Source organism: Moschus berezovskii, chromosome 7, assembly GCF_049115385.1.
Source record: "Moschus berezovskii isolate FMDL1 chromosome 7, NW_MosBer_1.0, whole genome shotgun sequence".
In the NCBI taxonomy this organism is placed as follows: Eukaryota; Metazoa; Chordata; class Mammalia; order Artiodactyla; family Moschidae; genus Moschus; species Moschus berezovskii.
Genome location: NC_142466.1, coordinates 59347259 through 59365488, shown reverse-complemented (window position 1 = coordinate 59365488; position 18230 = coordinate 59347259). Strand labels below are relative to the sequence as shown.

The 18230-nt window shown below is 40.3% G+C and overlaps 1 protein-coding gene across 3 annotated transcripts in view; it reads right to left on the bottom strand.

Moving 5' to 3' along the window:
* Positions 1-18230, bottom strand: part of PCSK5 (proprotein convertase subtilisin/kexin type 5) — a 507981-nt gene that overhangs the window by 285485 nt on the left and 204266 nt on the right. For all 3 annotated transcript variants that reach the window (XM_055426904.2, XM_088837941.1, XM_088837942.1), the window contains exon 8: positions 2707-2919. In XM_055426904.2, the coding sequence (XP_055282879.2) occupies positions 2707-2919 (213 nt within the window). The remainder of the gene's footprint in view (positions 1-2706; positions 2920-18230) is intronic.

The window sequence follows — 18230 nt, the reverse complement described above, 5'->3', positions numbered from 1 at the left end:
CCTGAATTGAGGATATTGACATTATTTCATGGTGTCCATTTTTTCTCTCAAGCCCTATCTTTCATCACAGAATGACTGATTTGTCCATCCGTGAGAGAATCCTAAATGACCACCCAGTCAATGGGGGACATAGTAGCTGCCACACAATCACAGGAGATAGGGATGAGAGGCCCGAGGAGGTCAAGTGTAAGCATAAATCTCTGGGCAGTGATTCCGAGGTCCCTCTATCTGCACTGTGCTCTTCCACCTGGACCCAGGCAACTCTTCCTTCTTCCTGGATATTTTGCCCACTGGACTATAAGCTTCTCTTAAGGAAGGTATTGATGGAACTTAAAAACACCTTTCTCACAACTGTCCCACAGGAAATAATAGCACTAGATAGGCATGTTTACTTTGAGGCAATGGTGAGATACCTTAAGATGCATTCAGACTCTAGAAGTTTGAGAAGACAATTCTTATTCCAGAGAGTTTTATCAGGATTTTCATGATGCAGAACTGATAGATGCCACTCAGTATTAATGGGCCTTGACCATGAGTTCTGCTGCTGCTGCTGCTAAGTCGCTTCAGTCATGTCTGACTCTGTGCGACCCCATAGACGGCAGCGCACCAGGCTCCCCATTCCCTGGGATTCTCCAGGCAAGAACACTGGAGTGGGTTGCCATTTCCTTCTCCAATGCATGAAAGTGAAAAGTGAAAGTGAAGTCGCTCAGTCGTATCCGACTGTTAGCGACCCCATGGACTGCAGCCCACCAGGCTCCTCCATCCATGGGATTTTCCATGCAAGAGTACTGGAGTGGGGTGCCATTGCCTTCTCCAATGAGTCCTGAGAGATAAGCAAATTTGGAAGCCAAAGAAACATTCCTAGATGAAAGCATTTCCATTATGAAGGTAAAATATCATAGAGCATCATTTCCCATGAAAAAAGCCATGATACTTCAAAACTTGTCATCTCTGTATTTTTTCCTTTCATATTTTACTTTGTATTGTGGAATATGTTTACTGATGAGTGATGGAAGTACTTTCAGGGGAATTTATATGAATATGTTTAATCCAATTGTTATGAAGGTATCAGAGAAAGAAGGTATTATATGCATATTGGTAGGCGGCTTTTATTTAAATCAATCTGAAAATGTAACTAAAGCAGATAGTAAAAGGGGACTCCCCTGGTTGTCCTGTGGTTAAGAACCACCTTGCAATGTAGGGGACGTGGGCTTGATCCCTGATTGGGGAACTGAGACCCCATATGCCACGGGGAAACTAAGCCTGTGTGCCACAACTCGAGAGTCCATATGCCACAAGGAAAGATCCTGTATGAGGCAATGAAGACCCTTCATGCCACAAATAAGACCCAACTCAACCAAACAAATAAATAAAATAAGAGGATAGGAGAAGGTAGCTCAGAAATCAAATATGAAGCCTATAATAAGCAGGAATCAAGAGGAACCAGATGGATATGGATGAAGTATTACATGAGGACACAGAACCTTATCACCTCTATTTCCAGCACTGTATAAAGCCAGAGGGAGCATCGCAGAGTGACCCAAACCTACATGAATCCTGGGATTGAAAAGCAGGGTGTTGGCTAAATGCTAAAAAGATTCAGATATAGCAGCTCAGCTTCACTTTAAAAGACAAATCCTGAGACATTTTGCAAAATCATGATTGGGAAAAGAAGAAAGTGCAAAGGTGTCTGAAATTCAGAGTTGGCTGCACTGAGTGGGGGCATCCCAAAAGTCAGATCTTTCTTGAGCACCAATGGATCAGGCAGTGTACAAAGCACTTTTTATCTACTTCCTCATAATCACTGAAATAAATCTTGTAAACTACATATTATTAAATGCCCCCATTTGACAGTTAAGGATGTTTAGACAGAATAATTAAGTAATTTGTCCAAAGGTACCAGCTAGCAAACAGTTCAACAGTGAATGAAACCTAAGCAGACTGGTTCTGCAAACATGAACTCTTAACCATTTTACCATCTGCATAATGAGGAGGGCATCTTGGTAAGCAGATCACACAGGATTACTGTGCTTCTTGTTCAGGCAAACTTTGTGCTGGTGTTAGAGAAACACTTTTGATATAGGTTTAGGTCACACTGAATTTGTTGTACCTACTTTGAAACCAAAGATTTGAAGTTGAAATTCAAAGACAGTATAGAGACAGAGTAATAGGGAACTGGGTTGAGAATTCCACCTAGTCTCTTTACCACTAACTCACAGGGTGAATGTGGTCCATTCATTTGTCTTTGAGAAAACTGAGGCTTAATCATGTCTAAGGCCACATTCAATGCTGGAATGTAAATGACCCAGACAGGCTTTTTCAATGACTTGGTAACAGAATGGTTCAGTTCAGTTCAGTTCAGTTCTTGTGTTGAAAGAAAGTGAAAGTGAAGTCGCTCAGTCACATCTGACTCTTTGTGACCCCATGTACTATACCCCGCCAGGCTCCTCCATCCATGGGATTTTCTAGGCAAGAATACTGGAGTGGATTGCCATTTCCTTCTCCAGGGGGTCTTCCTTACCCGGGGATTGAACCTGGGTCTCCTGCATTGCAGGCAGATTATTTACCGACTGAGCCACCAGGGAAGTAATTAGCTATTCTAACATTCTATTTCCATATATTACTTGTGCATATAAATGTATGCATTCTCCCTTTGTGTTTCAAGATAAATAAACCAATCATGTCAGAGAAGCAAATGGTACATACTATTTTCTTATCATAGGACTCTCCACTGCTGTAGGTTGTGGCCAGTGTGGATGAACACTCTTCCAGGTACCAAGGCTTCTTTCCACTTTCAGCTGTGCTGCTGATGGAGATAGTATAGATGCTGTTGGTGTAGCCATCACAGGAGCAGTGGTCTTTGCTCCTTCCACCATTTCCTGATGCCCAGACAAAAACTGAGCCGAGGCCTCTCCGCCCCTGCACACAAACAGAAATAGGTCACAGATTCCGCATGAAGAAAATATCAATATCAACACAGCAGAATCAAGCATTTGCAGGAGGGGTATGATATTTCCCAGGTGGCTCAGTGGATAAAGAACCTGCCTGCAATACAGGCGATGCCAGAGATATGGGTTCAGTTCCAGGGTTGGGAAGATCCCCTGGAGGTAGGCACTCCAGTATTTTTGCCTGGAGAATCCCATGGACAGAAGAGCCTGACTGGCTACAGTCCATAGGTTGCAGACTGTTGGATATGATTGAAATGACTGAGCACAGCACATGATGCTATATTAATACTATGTTGGATCTGAGCTGCTTTCTGAGGTGAGAGGGGTTGCTTTTAAAAATGAAAATAATCCAAATGCAATGTACAGCCTGATGACTCTGGTTAATACTATTATATTGTACATTTGAAAGTTGCTAAGAAAGTATATCTTAAAATATCTTATCACAAAGAAAAATACTGCAACTATGCATGGTGATGGATATCAACCAGACACACTCTGGTGATCACAATTATACACAAATATTGAATTATTAATGTTAACTACTTGAAACTAATGTCAACTATCTCCCAACTAAACAAAGAAACAAAAATAATCCCTTTCACCTGATACAGTCATAGAAGTAACAAGATCACCAGCAATGACAATAATAAGGGCTAACATTTGCTAGATACCTACTGTGGGCCAAGTACCATTCTAAATATTTTACACGAATTGGACTGAATTCCTCCAGTGACTGTGAGAATGGTACAAAGTTTGTCTCCCTCACTGAGATAAAGAATTGAGATACAGAAATAACGTTAAGGTCACAAGCCAGTAAATGGTAGGACAAAATTTGAACCCAGACAGCCAGACCTCAGAGGTGGCATATTATTAGTCACCACTATCATAGTCATATGATATTCCTATAAATCTACATCCACATGAAGTGGGTGCTATTATTTACCCTCATTTGATATATAAGCAATGTGAGGTGTACAGAAGTACACCTTCTGTACATTACATTAAATGTAATGTATTTACTCTGAGATCACACTGTCAATAAAGGGCAGAATTTGGGACAATGTCTTTCATTCTAGAGCTGTGTCTCCTCTATGTATGGCAGGTACGTTAATTATGAGGGATGTTAATAGATGCTACCAGAAATATAAGGATTTCAAGATCAAAAATCTTTGGGAAACTGAGTTAAGCAAATTAAACAGGTTCCTTTTCTGCAGAACTCTGAAGAGGCTGTAGGTGAGTGACCATTCACTGCAAAGCCCTAACAGGGTGGCATGACTTGTAATTTCCAAACATACTTGCTTGTGGATATCTTCTTCAACCAGATCCAAGAAGTTTTTGGTTTTTCTTACAAAACTTGGCATAAACTCAAAGACTTTCCTAGGGTCATAACATAAGTAAGGAGAAGAAGCAAAGAACATAGATGTACTGACTACTTTTCTATATAAGATGAGATCTTCAGGAGAAAAGAGAGAAATAAGCCAATTTGAAGAATATCTCTCAGAACAGTTATAGCCGAATCCTTCAGAAATTTTACCATATCGAATCTACAAGGCATGCTGGAGGAACCTAGGCCAAATCTATCATTTTGTAATTAGGAATACAATAGTGTGTGCTAAAGCCTAGATAGCATATTAAAAAAGCAGAGATATTACTTTGCCAACAAAGGTCCGTCTAGTCAAGGCTATGGTTTTTCCAATGGTTATGTATGGATGTGAGAGTTGGACTGTGAAGAAAGCTGAGCGCCGAAGAATTGATGCTTTTGAACTATGGTGCTGGAGAAGTCTCTTGAGAGTCCCTTGGACTGCAAGAAGATCCAACCAGTCCATCCTAAAGGAGATCAGTCCTGGGTGTTCATTGGGAGGACTGATGCTGAAGCTGAAACTCCAATACTTTGGCCACCTCATGTGAAGAGTTGACTCACTGGAAAAGACCCTGATGCTGGTAGGGATTTGGGGCAGGAGGAGAAGGGGACGACAGAGGATGAGATGGTTGGATGGCATCACCGACTCGATGGACATGAGTTTGGGTAAACTCCAGGAGTTGGTGATGGACAGGGAGGACTGGTGTGCTGTGATTCATGGGGTCGCAGAGAGTCAGACACGACTGAGTGACTGAACTGAACTGAACTGAAGTTGTGTCTGACTCTTTGTGATTCCAAGGACTGTAGCCTGCCTGCTTCCTTTGTCCATGGGGTTTCCTAGGCAAGAATATTGGGGTGGGTGGCCATTTCCTTCTCCAGGGGATCTTCCCAACCCCGGAATCAAACCTGCATCTCTTATGTTTCCTGCACTGGCAGGCAGATTCTTTACCACTAGTGCCACGTGGGAAGCTAGTTTGTAATTAGGAAGTGAGAACCAAAGTCACAAAGCTAGTGATGGTTAAATTTCTTTCCAGGCCCCAAGTCTTCTGGTCTCAGAGTATTTAGTGTGTTGTCCTGGAATTTCTAGAAAAAGAGCCAAAGAAAGAGAGACAAAGAATCTGGAGTTTATCTTTGATAAACTCTCCCTGACCTTGAATTTTCAAGGAATAGAATATTTATGACAGGATTCAACTTGACCTGAGCATAGATTTCTTTCTGTCCTTCAATGTGGAAAAATGCAATATGACTACACAGGAATGGGAAAAATTCATGAAGAGAAGGGGGAGAAACTTCTGGATGTTACTGCCACTAGACAGCTGGGCCTGGTTTACCATCCTTCAATTTCCCATCCAAATATTCATGAAACATACAGAAAGATGCAAAAATCACCCAGACATCATAAACTAAGGATTTTGTTCAATGCTTCTAATTCTCTAGAGGGAATTACTCCTCACTATGATGTGGATGGCAAGACTGAGAAACTCTCATGACTGACCCACATCTGTATCTCAGATACATTACGTCACAGCCAGAGAAGAATAAGAAGGTCCCATTTCATCACCAACATCTGTCCTTTCCATCACACACTGAGGAGCTCTGTCATCAGGAAAAAGCATGGTTGTGTGGGAGCTTTACTTGACCAGTCAACAGAATGCTTGAGATGATGCCAAAACTTACCTGGTTTAAAGAGCCCCATAACAGATGATGGCTTAAAACCCACAAAATGAGGGAAAAACACATATGGCACAATCACATTTATATATCTATATAAAATTATGACTGTGTGCTTATGTATAAACTTCAACAAAAACATCTAAAAACATATTCAATTTACTCCAATTTAAATCCAACCAGTCCATTCTAAAGGAGATCAGTCCTGGGTATTCATTGGAAGGGCTGATGCTAAAGCTGAAACTCCACTTTGGCCACCTCATGCTAACAGCTGACTCATTGGAAAAGATTCTGATCCTGGGAGGGATTGGGGGCAGGAGGAGAAGGGGATAACAAAGGATGAGATGGCTAGATGGCATCTCGATGGACGTGAGTTTGAGTGAACTCCGATAGTTGGTGATGGACAGGGAGGCCTGGCATGCTGTGATTCATGGGGTTGCAAAAAGTCGGACACAACTGAGCGACTAAACTGAAAAGAAGTAATAAAATAAAAAGCACTGTTATTATGTGACTCAAAAAATAAAAAAAATATTTTGTAAGACAATATTTGGAAGATACTTTTGTGTTGTAATATCATTACAAATGTAAGATACAAAATTTTATAGTACAATCTCAGTTTAGAAGTGTATGTGCTTGTGTATGCAATGAAGTTAATGTGCAATACAGTGATATACTTAAAGCTACCATCAGGTGACAATGTAATAGAATTTTTCCTGCTTAGTAAGATTAGAAAGGAATTTTATTTTATTAATACCATCCTACTGTGACCATGTAGGATTTTTATAAACAGAGACAAACACATTTATTTCTCCATTAAGACTGAAAACCCAGGGCTAATTCTTAAGAGAGAATTTCTGTTTTATGATCAAGAGGAATTTTACACATTGAAGGTTCATTGTGCCCTAAAAACCACAGAGGCTAACATTTACAGAGGCTTTCTGTACATCAAGCACTGTACAAACATTTTTCTGTTTGTACACAATCAGTTCAGTCACTCAGTCGTGTTTGACTCTTTGCGACTCCGTGGACTGCAGCACAACAGGCCTCCCTGTCCATCACCAACTCCCAGAATTTACTCAAACTCATGTCCATTGAGTTGGTGATGCCATCCAACCATCTCATCCTCTGTTATCCCCTTCTCCTGCCTTCAATCTTTCCCAGCATCAGGGTCTTTTCAAATGAGTCAGTTCTTCGCATGAGGTGGCCAAAGTATTGGAGTTTGAGCTTCAGCATCAGTCCTTCCAATGAATATTCAGGACTGATTTCCTTTAGGATGGACTGGTTGGATCTCCTTGTAGTCCAAGGGACTCTCAAGAGTCTTCTCCAACATCACAGTTCAAAAGCATCAATTCTTCAGCACTCAGCTTTCTTTATAGTCCAACTGTCACACCCATACATGACTACTAGAAAAACCATAGTTTTGACTAGATGGACCTTTGCTGACAGAGTAATGTCTCTGCCTTTTATTATTATTGTACACAATAATTCTGCATAATTCAAGTCTGTATCAATTTTTTTTTAATGGATGAGCAAATTGGGACTCAGAAATGCTCACTAATACCAGACCCAAAGCTTAAATCCAACTGAGCATGGTAAAGACAAACTCCAGAGGAGGAGGGTATGGAGTCTGTAATCACCTCATTACCACATCCCCGGGCGAGAAGGGAGCCAGAGAGAGGGAGTCACAGAAACTGGAGACTGTGGGGCTAAACGGAGCTGAAAACTGATCAGGGGATGTGCCAGCCCATGTTGGTCCTGCAGGGAAGGAGCCCAGGGGACTATGCACTGAGCAAGACCCCATCTCTTCCACCCTCTCCCCCATTTTTCACTAATGTACCCATTGGCTGGACACCACCAGAAGCCAGAGGACCTGGAGCCCGTAGAGATCAGTATCCCGGAGCAGGAAGCTTGTGGCAAGAAGGGGAGAGGAGAGCTGGAGGGTCTATTGGAAGATGTAGCTTCCTCTTTAAGCTGTGCTAGGGTCTACACTGTGTCCTCTCAAATTCATATGTTGACGTTCTAACCCCTGAGGAGACTGTATTTGAAACAAGAGCCTTTAAAGAGGTAATTAATGTTAAATGAGGTCTTAAGAGTGGGCCACAATCAGACAGGATGGTGTCCTTTTAAGATGAGACAACCAAAGTGTGTGAACAGAGGAAAGACCTCCTAACAACACAGCAAGAAGGCAGCTGTTTGCAAGCTGACGAGAGAGGCATTCCCAGAACCGAACTCTGCCAGCACCCTGATCATGGACTTCCAAATTTCTAGCCTCCAGACTGTGAGAGCATCCATTTGTGCTGTTTCAGCTACCCAGGCTGCGGCATCCTCTGCTGGCAGCCTGGCAGCCCAAGCTAATGACAGGAGGTGAGAGGAGGAGATAAAGGAGGAGTAGACCCCCCCTCCCTGCCCCCAGGCTCCAGCACAGACAGATGCTGCCACCACTGTGTCTACAAGGCAACCAGACCTCTCTGCCTGTGTGTATGGCTGATGATTAAAGTCCTAGAAATAAACAGACTGAATTTGTGGTCTGAAAATGCCATAAAGACAGCTGCAAAAGATCTAGGGGGCTAATCTGAAATAATTAGTAATTCAAAGGTTTATTTACTACAGATGCACAGGGAATTTTCATTAGTGTGCAATATTTGGAAAACCAAAACATATGGGGTAAAAGAAATCTGGACATTTCTCTGAAATTCAGAGTAATTTAAGAATTAAATCTTAATGTGGGATGTAAGGAGAAGGGAAGTTGGGCAGAAGATTTTAAAGACAAAAAAATATTGAGACATATTTTCCCAAAGTATAGGAAATAACATTATTTTATACTGTGGTAAAGTTATATGATTACAACTGGTAACTCTGAATGAGAGAAAAAAAAATTCCTCCAATTTGAGTGCCAAGTCAAAAGATAGTAAATTTACAGTGAAATGTACTGTGAAATCCACACAGGACCCATTTGACCAAATGTTAAATATTCTCTTTCATTGTGTATCTAATTGTGTGTTTCTGGATCAAATCTGCGTCTCTTTACCATATAGTATTTACTATTGAAAAAACATCCATGTCAAAGTGGACCTGTGTTGTTCAAGGGTCAACTGCATTCTTCAGGAGCATGACTAAATGACCAGAGGCTTCCGGCAATACGGAAGACATGGCTGGACACTGTGCTGGATGCTTTCACATCTATCAGTTAATTTCAAGCCACTTAGATACGCATTTTTACAGATAAAAAGGTGAGTAACATTAAGTAACAGGCACACTATAATGTAAAGAAGTCGAATGGAGACAGGAAAGGGAGACTACCAAGTCTGATCAGAACCTACACATCTGTATGTGTTGACAAGAAGAGACATGGGCACAATGAAACAACTGCAGGAGGAGGAACTCTCATTTAAGTGCCATGTCTTCCAAGTACAACCTGATACCCAATTTTACCAAAACCCCTCAGTGCTCTGCTCCCTGCCTTTTTCTGATCTTTGCACATCAGTGAGAGAAGACTGCAGCCCTCTACGGAAGCTCTTCCATACATGATTCACCAGGAAGGGGTTTCAGGTTGGAAGAGGTTGGAGAAAGACAAGGATACCTATGATTATTCAGTACCTGAGATATGAAGAGAACTGTTCATCTTTTTGAAAGCTCAAAAGTATTTTGACAAACATTTCCAAAATAAATCGTGTTCCTTAACAGAGCTAGGTTCACTGAAAAAATAAGTTTTGATCTAGAATCATGATGTAAAGGCAAAACAGTAACAACAACAAAGAAGATGCTTGTTTCAGAATTTTAAATATATACATATTGCATTTTAAAGTCATACTTAATAAATCTTTGAGTCACGATCATCACTAGGACAGATGAGTCACATGAAAATGTTTTCTTAAATGTTACCTGAAAAGAAATCTAACCCATAATTCAAAACAAATCAGGAGAATACAGCTTCTGGTGCCTTGGAGACTACATTGATGTAACTTGGTGGGAGGAAGCCTTCTTTGGGAAGACACCAAGAGAATGTAGTCAGGGGACAGCTGCATGTTAGATGTCTTTGGGAAAGACTAAAGCCTGAGACTTGTTTCTTCAATCAGTGAATCTGGGCAAAGTGAGGATGGGGAAATTAATTATATGAGATGGAATAAGACCCAGGGAATAAAGTGGGTCAAGCTCCACAAATGCCCAAGGGAATTAAATGAGGCAGATGGATATCAGATGTTTTTAAACGAGTAAAAGAAAGAGATGTGGCCTCTGACAGTGAGGAATCTAGGGATTAAGTGCTGCTTTTGTTGGGAACAATCCTATGCTGAGGTACTACCTTTGCCAGCTACAGCATCCTCACCTGGAAAATAAGCACACCTGACTCTGATTTTATGATCTACTCCATAATGTTGGAGGGCCCAATGTGCAAAGGATACAGGCTTCACTTGATTCTGGTTGTTTTCAGAATGTTTAGTTATCGTGTTCTCAGGATGATTAAGGTAAACAGAGGAATGACTCTAACCCTAGGGAAGGAAATGGCAACCCACTCCCGTATTCTTGCCTGGAAAATCCCACGGACAGCCCAGCGGTCTCAAAAGAGTCGGCATGACTTAGCGACTAAACAACAGATGGAGTTATTAGTGATCATATACATTTTACCATGAACAGAAGAAAATCCATTTTATATGATTCCTGAGCATATAACATGCAGTTGACGTTCCTTTCAAAGAAATAGAAAGCCTGCTGATGATGACTGTAGTATCAGATGCTGGTGATGAGAACTGAAAGCATTTCTGGTAAAATGCCACCATTTTAAATTCTACTTAAGTATCTACATTTAAGGTCTTTCCACCATATTCTTTGTGTCTAAGTACATGAAGGAGCAGCATGATGCATTGAGTTCAGGGAACCTCAAGGGGACTTTAGCTCAGTTTTCTAAAAAGACACTTACAGTTATATAGTCAAAGACTAGGGTAAAGAATAATCAATTAATACTGCAAATACAGAATTATTCCAGTCTCAGGTTCCTGATAAAAAGCTACTATTATATTTACCAAGTGCATATAAAAGAAAATAACAAAACAAACTGAGTTGCTTATTCACCATATCTGCCAGAATATAAATTCAGTAGAGCATCAGCTCACTGAAGACGTGTAGAGTCAATTCTGTTATCAGAGCTGCCCTTTCTTCGAAGGGCTGACTGAGGACTGGGACACACAATACAGCTTCTGCACTTTATCACCAAGTGCACTATGGTGCGACCCTTGGGTCCCGAGAATAGTATGACATCAGGGTAGATTTATTTAACCTTGTTTATTTTTAACTGGAAGAAGAAAATCAGTCTTTTAGGGAGAAAGGATAGTAGAAGATATAGGAGTAAATAAGACCCAGGTGTGTTTACTAATGGAAATAAGTATGCTTTCAAGCAAGGAGTTCTGTTCCTGTTAACCTGTAGATTTTCTGTACATTTTAAAACTCCACATAATTAAAATGTGGAGCCCAAGAATGTGCTATGAATATTATTTAAAACTGGTTACTTAAGGCTCATACAGTGAATTTTTACATTTGTACACAGGAAGTTAAGGGAATAAAGTGAGCAGAGCCAATCAGTGGCAGGGCGAGGACCAGGTAATCCAGTCCCACCTCAAACAATGCTGTCCCGCACTGACTCTTACTGACAGCTGCTAAGTCGCTTCATTCGTGTCCGACTCTGTGCGACCCCATAGATGGCAGCCCGCCAGGCTCCCCTGTCCCGGGATTCTCCAGGCAAGAACACTGGGGTGGGTTGCCATTTCCTTCTCCAATGCATGAAAGTGAAAAGTGAAAGTGAAGTCGCTCAGTCATGTCTGACTGTAGTCATGTCTGACTGTAGTCATGTCTGACTGTAGTCATGTCTGACTGCAGCCTACCAGGCTCCTCCGTCCATGGGATTTTCCAGGCAAGAGGACCGGAGTGGGATGCCATTGCTGACACTAGGTATTGCTAAAAATGCTTAACAACATGGTTTAGAGAAACACTGCTTAGCAACGGTGCATTAGAGGAGAGGGAAAAAAAAAAAAATAAACCCCCAAATCCTTCTTTTCCTTCTTTATCTCATTTACCAAGTCAACAATCTCCAAGTAATTTTCTGCCTTTCATGTTTTAACTATGGTCAATTCAGACTGATCAATGCCCCATTTTTTTTTTTTTTTTCTGAGCTCCTGTCTTCCTCATTTGACTCATGGAAGCCTAAGTAATACTCAGGTTTATTACCAATATTAACTCCTGGTCATTCCCACAGTCCTGCAAGCTCTAAGCCCTGTTCCAGTGGTTCTCTCAGGGCCTGCGGAAGGCTAACACTGGTCGTGGGGGAGGAGCAGGCAATTTGGGTTTGTCAGTTTCTCATTCCAAGCAACTGAAAAAGTACATGTGAATCTCATCTGCCCTCAGAAATAATCACACGAATGAACAGCACCAACATAGCTATTCTGGGTACATTCACCATCCCAGCACTCCCTTTTTGAGGGAAAAAGAGACACACCTCCCAAAGGTTTCTCCATCCTGGGTCATCACAAAGCAAATGCAGTGTCATGCTCAGACTTTGAGGAGAGCCAGACTTATGAAATGGAGAAGGATATTTTCAATATTAACATTAATTCTCTATTTTGAAACTGCCCAGAAAGAGACCATCACCTTTCAATTATACTGAAGGAGTAGAACTTGAAAACTTCCTTTCACAGAGAATGAAAACATTTATTATCAACAGGAGTTGTGGTGCTGGAAAGCCTCTTAAGAGTCCCTTGGAATACAAGATCAAACCAGTCAATCTTAAAAGTAAATCAACCTTGAATATCCATTGGAAGGACTGATGCTGAAGCTGAAGCTCTAATATTTAGGCCACCTGATGTGAAGAGCGGACTCATAGGTAAAGACCCTGATGCTGGGGAAGATGCAGGGTAGGAGGAGAAGGGGATGACAGAGGATGAGATAGTTGGATGGCATCACTGACTCGATGAACTCAAGTTTGAGCAAACTTCAGGAGACAGTGGAAGATGAGGGAGCCTGACGTGCTGCAGTCCATGGAGTTGCAAAGATTCAGACATGACTTTGCGACTTAGCAACAACGATGAAAGCAATTTATTGTAAATGTTTGAAAAGGTATTTGGAAAGAAGGATAGAGGATGATCCAGTAATAATGAAAAACTGATCTCCTTCTCTCAGGTAGCTCTGGAGAAGTGAATATCTCCTGCAGGCTAGTTCTAACTCCCAGTTCAGCTTTGAAGGCGTGAGCAAAGCTGCCCTTCTCTGAAGCCCACCATGGGGCTTGATGTCACAGGCCTGTACTCCATGAAGCAATGACTTTGCCCTTCTGTGGGATAGCTCATAATATTTCTGAAAGGATGTAAATCGGTCCTTTACATTTTCTTCCCATAATAATACTGATTCAAATGAAAGCAAATCACACTTCTGAAAAAAATTACAAATGATATTACACCTATATTATTCATATGATTGTGAAAGATACTCTAGGGTCCTTAAAGACGCACCAAATGTTGGCCTTCCTCTTGGGAGAAGACCAGCAATTGGTCTGACAGGTGTGTGTGTGGGACCTCAGTCAGTTTTCATGATGGCTCCATAAAGGGAGTGTCATCATTGCTTTGCCTCAGGGAAGTGTGAACTCTGATAACTTAGCAACTTTTCAAAACTCTTGAGAGAAACCAAACTGAGGTTTCAACTCTGGTCTTTGTGACTTTAAAGCCAGTACTTTCTACATCATCATGGGCTGCATCCAGGGATGAAGGGAAGAGACAACACATTGAAGTGTAGGATATGGCAAATCAGTTGCCTAAATGATAAATTCCCAGAAGTTCAGAGGAGGGAGAGATCCCTGCTGCAGTGTTCACTTTCACAACCAGAATTAAAGCTGCTGTTCACTGAGAGCTGGGTATGTAGAGACAGGCCCAGGAGACGCGTTTCATAAAAGCAGACATCACACAGAGCATGGGGACCAAGAGAACTGGATTTGTGGCTTGAGTCTGACTCACAGTCGTGCTTCTTAATGACCAGGTTACCTACTTTGCCAAGACTTAGTTTCTAAATCGATAAACTGGGGGAGGTTCCGTGAGGATTATCCCTATGCCTAAGTCAAGAGGCCATCAGAGATAATAATCATCATAATGTTTACAATCCTGAATATTAAATTTGGTTGTTTTCATCTTAAAGATGAGGAACATAGGCCCAGGGAAAGTGAAAAAAAGTCTTCAGTGGAAGTCATATGTACTTCTAAATTGTTTGATATTATCAACTCAATTCAATTTATCCTTGTTTGTTACACGGTGGCCTGTCTTTTCCGATTGCTGATATGTTTTGTTGAAGGAAATTGATGTATCTGTCCTCCCCATCAGCTTTCTCAAATCTATGTTTAGAATCACAGAAGCTCAGAATTGGTATGAACCTGAACTTGACCCAATCTAATCCTTGTATGATGTTGTATCTTCCCTATAACACAGACATCCAGACTATACTAGAATGACTTCTGTGATAAGGATTTCATTTATTCCCCAGGCAGCCCAGTAGTCACTAAAAATAGAACAAAACAAACTAAAAGAAAAGAGGACTGTTCTTGATATCTGGTTAATCCATGAGAAGAATGAAGGGAATTAGAATGGAATTTGCAAAAGTTAATAAAAACTATTCACAGTGTTAATAACAAATCTCTAAACTAAAAACAAGGTGACAAAAGACACTTGACATGTGCATTATACAAGGCAGGATAAACATGTGCTCCTTTCAATATAAATGCAGCACAATTCACAATGATATAGCAATCTGAATCTGATACTCAGATACCAGATAACTTTCAACTACAGAATGTGAAACCACCTATGTATTTATGAAAACATATTTCTTTGTTTCTAAAATGGATAATGATCTTCTGGATCCATTTGGCAAGTCACTTCTTAGCTCTGTTAATGTTCTGAAAACACAGAATTCCATCAGGACATAGTTCAATTCTAGGGGAGGATTCTTAAAACAAACTCCAGTTAAAGTCAATTTTCCTGAAGTGGAACCGATATAAAAAAAGCTCCCTTGTCTATCTTTGTCTACCCATATTTTATTTCAAAGTTTTACATCATTTGCCAACTAATTTCACAGCAATCTGTCATTTATTAAAATGCAAACTGGTACCAAGTCTGCTACAGCTGGGTGAGTATTGGATAAAAACATATCCTTTCCAAGAGGAATTGGTTAATTTTATTATAATTATTGGACTTCCCTGGTGGCTCAGCTGCTAAAGAATCCACCTGCAATGCAGGAGACCCAGGTTCAATCCCTGGGTTGGGAAGATCCACTGGAGAAAGGAACGGCTACCCACTCCAGTATTCTGGCCTGGAGAATTCCATGGATTGTATAGTCCATGGGGTCACAAAGAGTCAGACACACTGAGCAATTATCATTGCTTTGTTATATAAGCTCATTATATCTCTTCTCTCCTGTTCTGGAGAACGTATTTCTTTAAGCGTGAAGAAACGTGTGTGTGTGCACGTGCACATGTGTGTAAATGAGACGAAGTGTGATAATAAAGCAAGCTTGTGCTTTCAGCAGGTACTCCAAATATTTAATCAGTTGTAAAATCTGGTGAATTGAAGAGAAAATTGACGATAGAAAGGAGACATACTAATCAGAGACTTCACAAGAGACTCAACAGCCTGACATATGCCAATAGATGTTCATCAAATATCCTGGTTTCCCTCACTCCTGAGAGCAGAGTGAGGATGGGATGAAGGCCACTGTTCCAACAGGGAGACTAGACACCACTGATGCTGATTTCACCTACTTGTGTTCCTCATCCTTGACACTGGTTCTGTATGAAATCACTGGAATGTTTTAATTGATAATCCCGAAGCCTAAAAAGCTCAGATAAAAAGAACCTGGAATATAAAGCATACTTGTGTAGATAAAATGGCAAAGCAAACACTGTAAGTTACGCTTCTACAATATCTACAGTGAACTACATGATTTCTCCAGATGAAAGATTATGCTAAATGTCAAATCAGTGCTTGATATATAGTGAACAAAGAAGAAACAGTTCTTGAGTAAAATAATCAGGGAAGTTCTGGTAACCCCAACATAGGGTTTTCTGATTATGGGAAAAGAAAAAGATTTAATTCTAGGCTTTCTTGCTTGTTTTCTAAAGGATATTATTACAAACATTTGGCAGGAAATTGCAAAACTGTCAATGCATTAAATGCCTGCCGATGAATATCAAATGTATTGGTATAGTTTAATACCCCAAATAGAGCAAAAAAGATGACTGCAAGGCAGTAAGTTCTCTTATTAGGTGTTTTTATCCTGTCCTTATTGTTTAATAGATCTGGGAGTCTGTCGGCACTTAAGTTAGAACGTTTATTCATCATTATATGCTGAGCTCCCCAAAGTCCTGACTGTTGTTCACCTTTCACTGCTGCTGCTGCTAAGTCACTTCAGTCGTGTCCGACTCTGTGCGACCCCATAGACGGCAGCCCACCAGGCTCCCCCATCCCTGGGATTCTCCAGGCAAGAACACTGGAGCGGGCTGCCATTTCCTTCTCCGCACCTTTCACTAGCACCTAGCAAAGTGCTTGGAGTCAAAGCACCAGTGAGTGTTTCCTGAATACAGTAAGAAATAAATGAATGGATAGTCAATTGAAGACAATTTTAGGCAATTAGCTCCTTATTTTGACGCAAATCTTGGGTCACCTATCCCTGAAACACTGTCAATCAACTCACTCATTTTATAAAATCATTTCTTATTCAGAACTGTCTGGGCAGATGAAGCCAAGAGTTTTCCCTGAGAGGAGTCTTTGCCAGTCATACCAAGGAGCCAAATCAAAGAATCCCATGGTAAGTGAAATGGTATCCATTTGAATGAGAGCAACTTTTTAAAACTATCCTTTTTCAGGATTTTGATTCTGGGACTCCTGCAAAAATTGAAAGAGACCCTATGTGCCCTCCAAAGAAGCTTAGAATGTTCCTTGTTGCTCACAGGGAGAAGTGATGAGTTTTATAAAGAAAAGACAAATGTAAAGATGTACGTGTAAAAGTACTCCGGCTTCGGTGTTCATGCTGAATTGAAAGTTGGCACTCAAGCTGGGAGGATGGAAGTTTTGAAATCATGCTATTGCCAAAGCGTGTAGAAGAAATGTTGGTTCTAAGGACAAGAGGCCATATTCCATGGACTTTTCAGTAGTAGGATAGGAAAGAAAGACTTATTACATGACTAGAATGAAGGAAAGAGGAAATGACAAGTTTCAGGAAGGGAGACTGGCAGTAACGTAAACTAAATATATACATAAATATTGGCAAAAGCAACTCAATCACTAAAATTATTTCCATTCTGACTCTAAATGTCTAATAAGATTAGTTGAATTTTCACAAAGCAGTTCTAAAGAATTTAAAATGAAACTTAATAGCAAGTCAAAAGAGGTCATGAATAGAAAAGCTTCCTTGTGGTTAGAGTTTATTACACTGATTAAATAAACAAACATATCTTTCTATTGGAGGACTTCTCAAAGCTTTTAACATGCTTTTAAATTTATAAAGGAAGCATGTAGTAAGTGGTGTTTTTCAAATGTATTTGATAGCAAAATCCCTCTATTGGTCCCCCTTTTTAGCATTTTATTAGTGTTTTTTGGAAAAGCTTTAGAAAATACCCTCCCATTTTCTTCCATTTATTTTGGTCACTCCCTAATAACAATCTCAGGATTATATATTTACCTTCCCTAAGGATCATTCAGCAATATGAAATTGATTAAACCGAGAAATTTGGAACAATAAAAACTTTTTATAATATTTCACATGATTAATTGGTACTTTACTTTTATTACTCTTGCCATTTTACTAATGATAACGATTAAGAGTCATAACATAATTTAGAGACTCTTATGTTCCAGAATTCTGCGGAATAGTTTACAGCTATTAATCCTATAATCCTCATAATAGTCCTACAAAGTAATTACTAGCATTTAGCTCTACTATATAGAGGAACAAACTGATACTCAGAGAGGCTAATTGACTTGAAAAGGGCAAGGTATCAGAACTCACTAGAGAGTCTGAATGCAGAGTCTGGGTCCAGTAATCACTAAACTATACCATGTATAATAATTCACTTCCAAAATATTAACCAAAAACAATGCAAGTGTTATCCTTAAGCAAATTAACTCAATATATGCAGCAAGTGGGCATGGAAGTCATTCATACATTCGTTCACTAAACCCCTACTGAGTGCAAGACACTATTTAGGTACTTGAGATATACTACAGAACAAG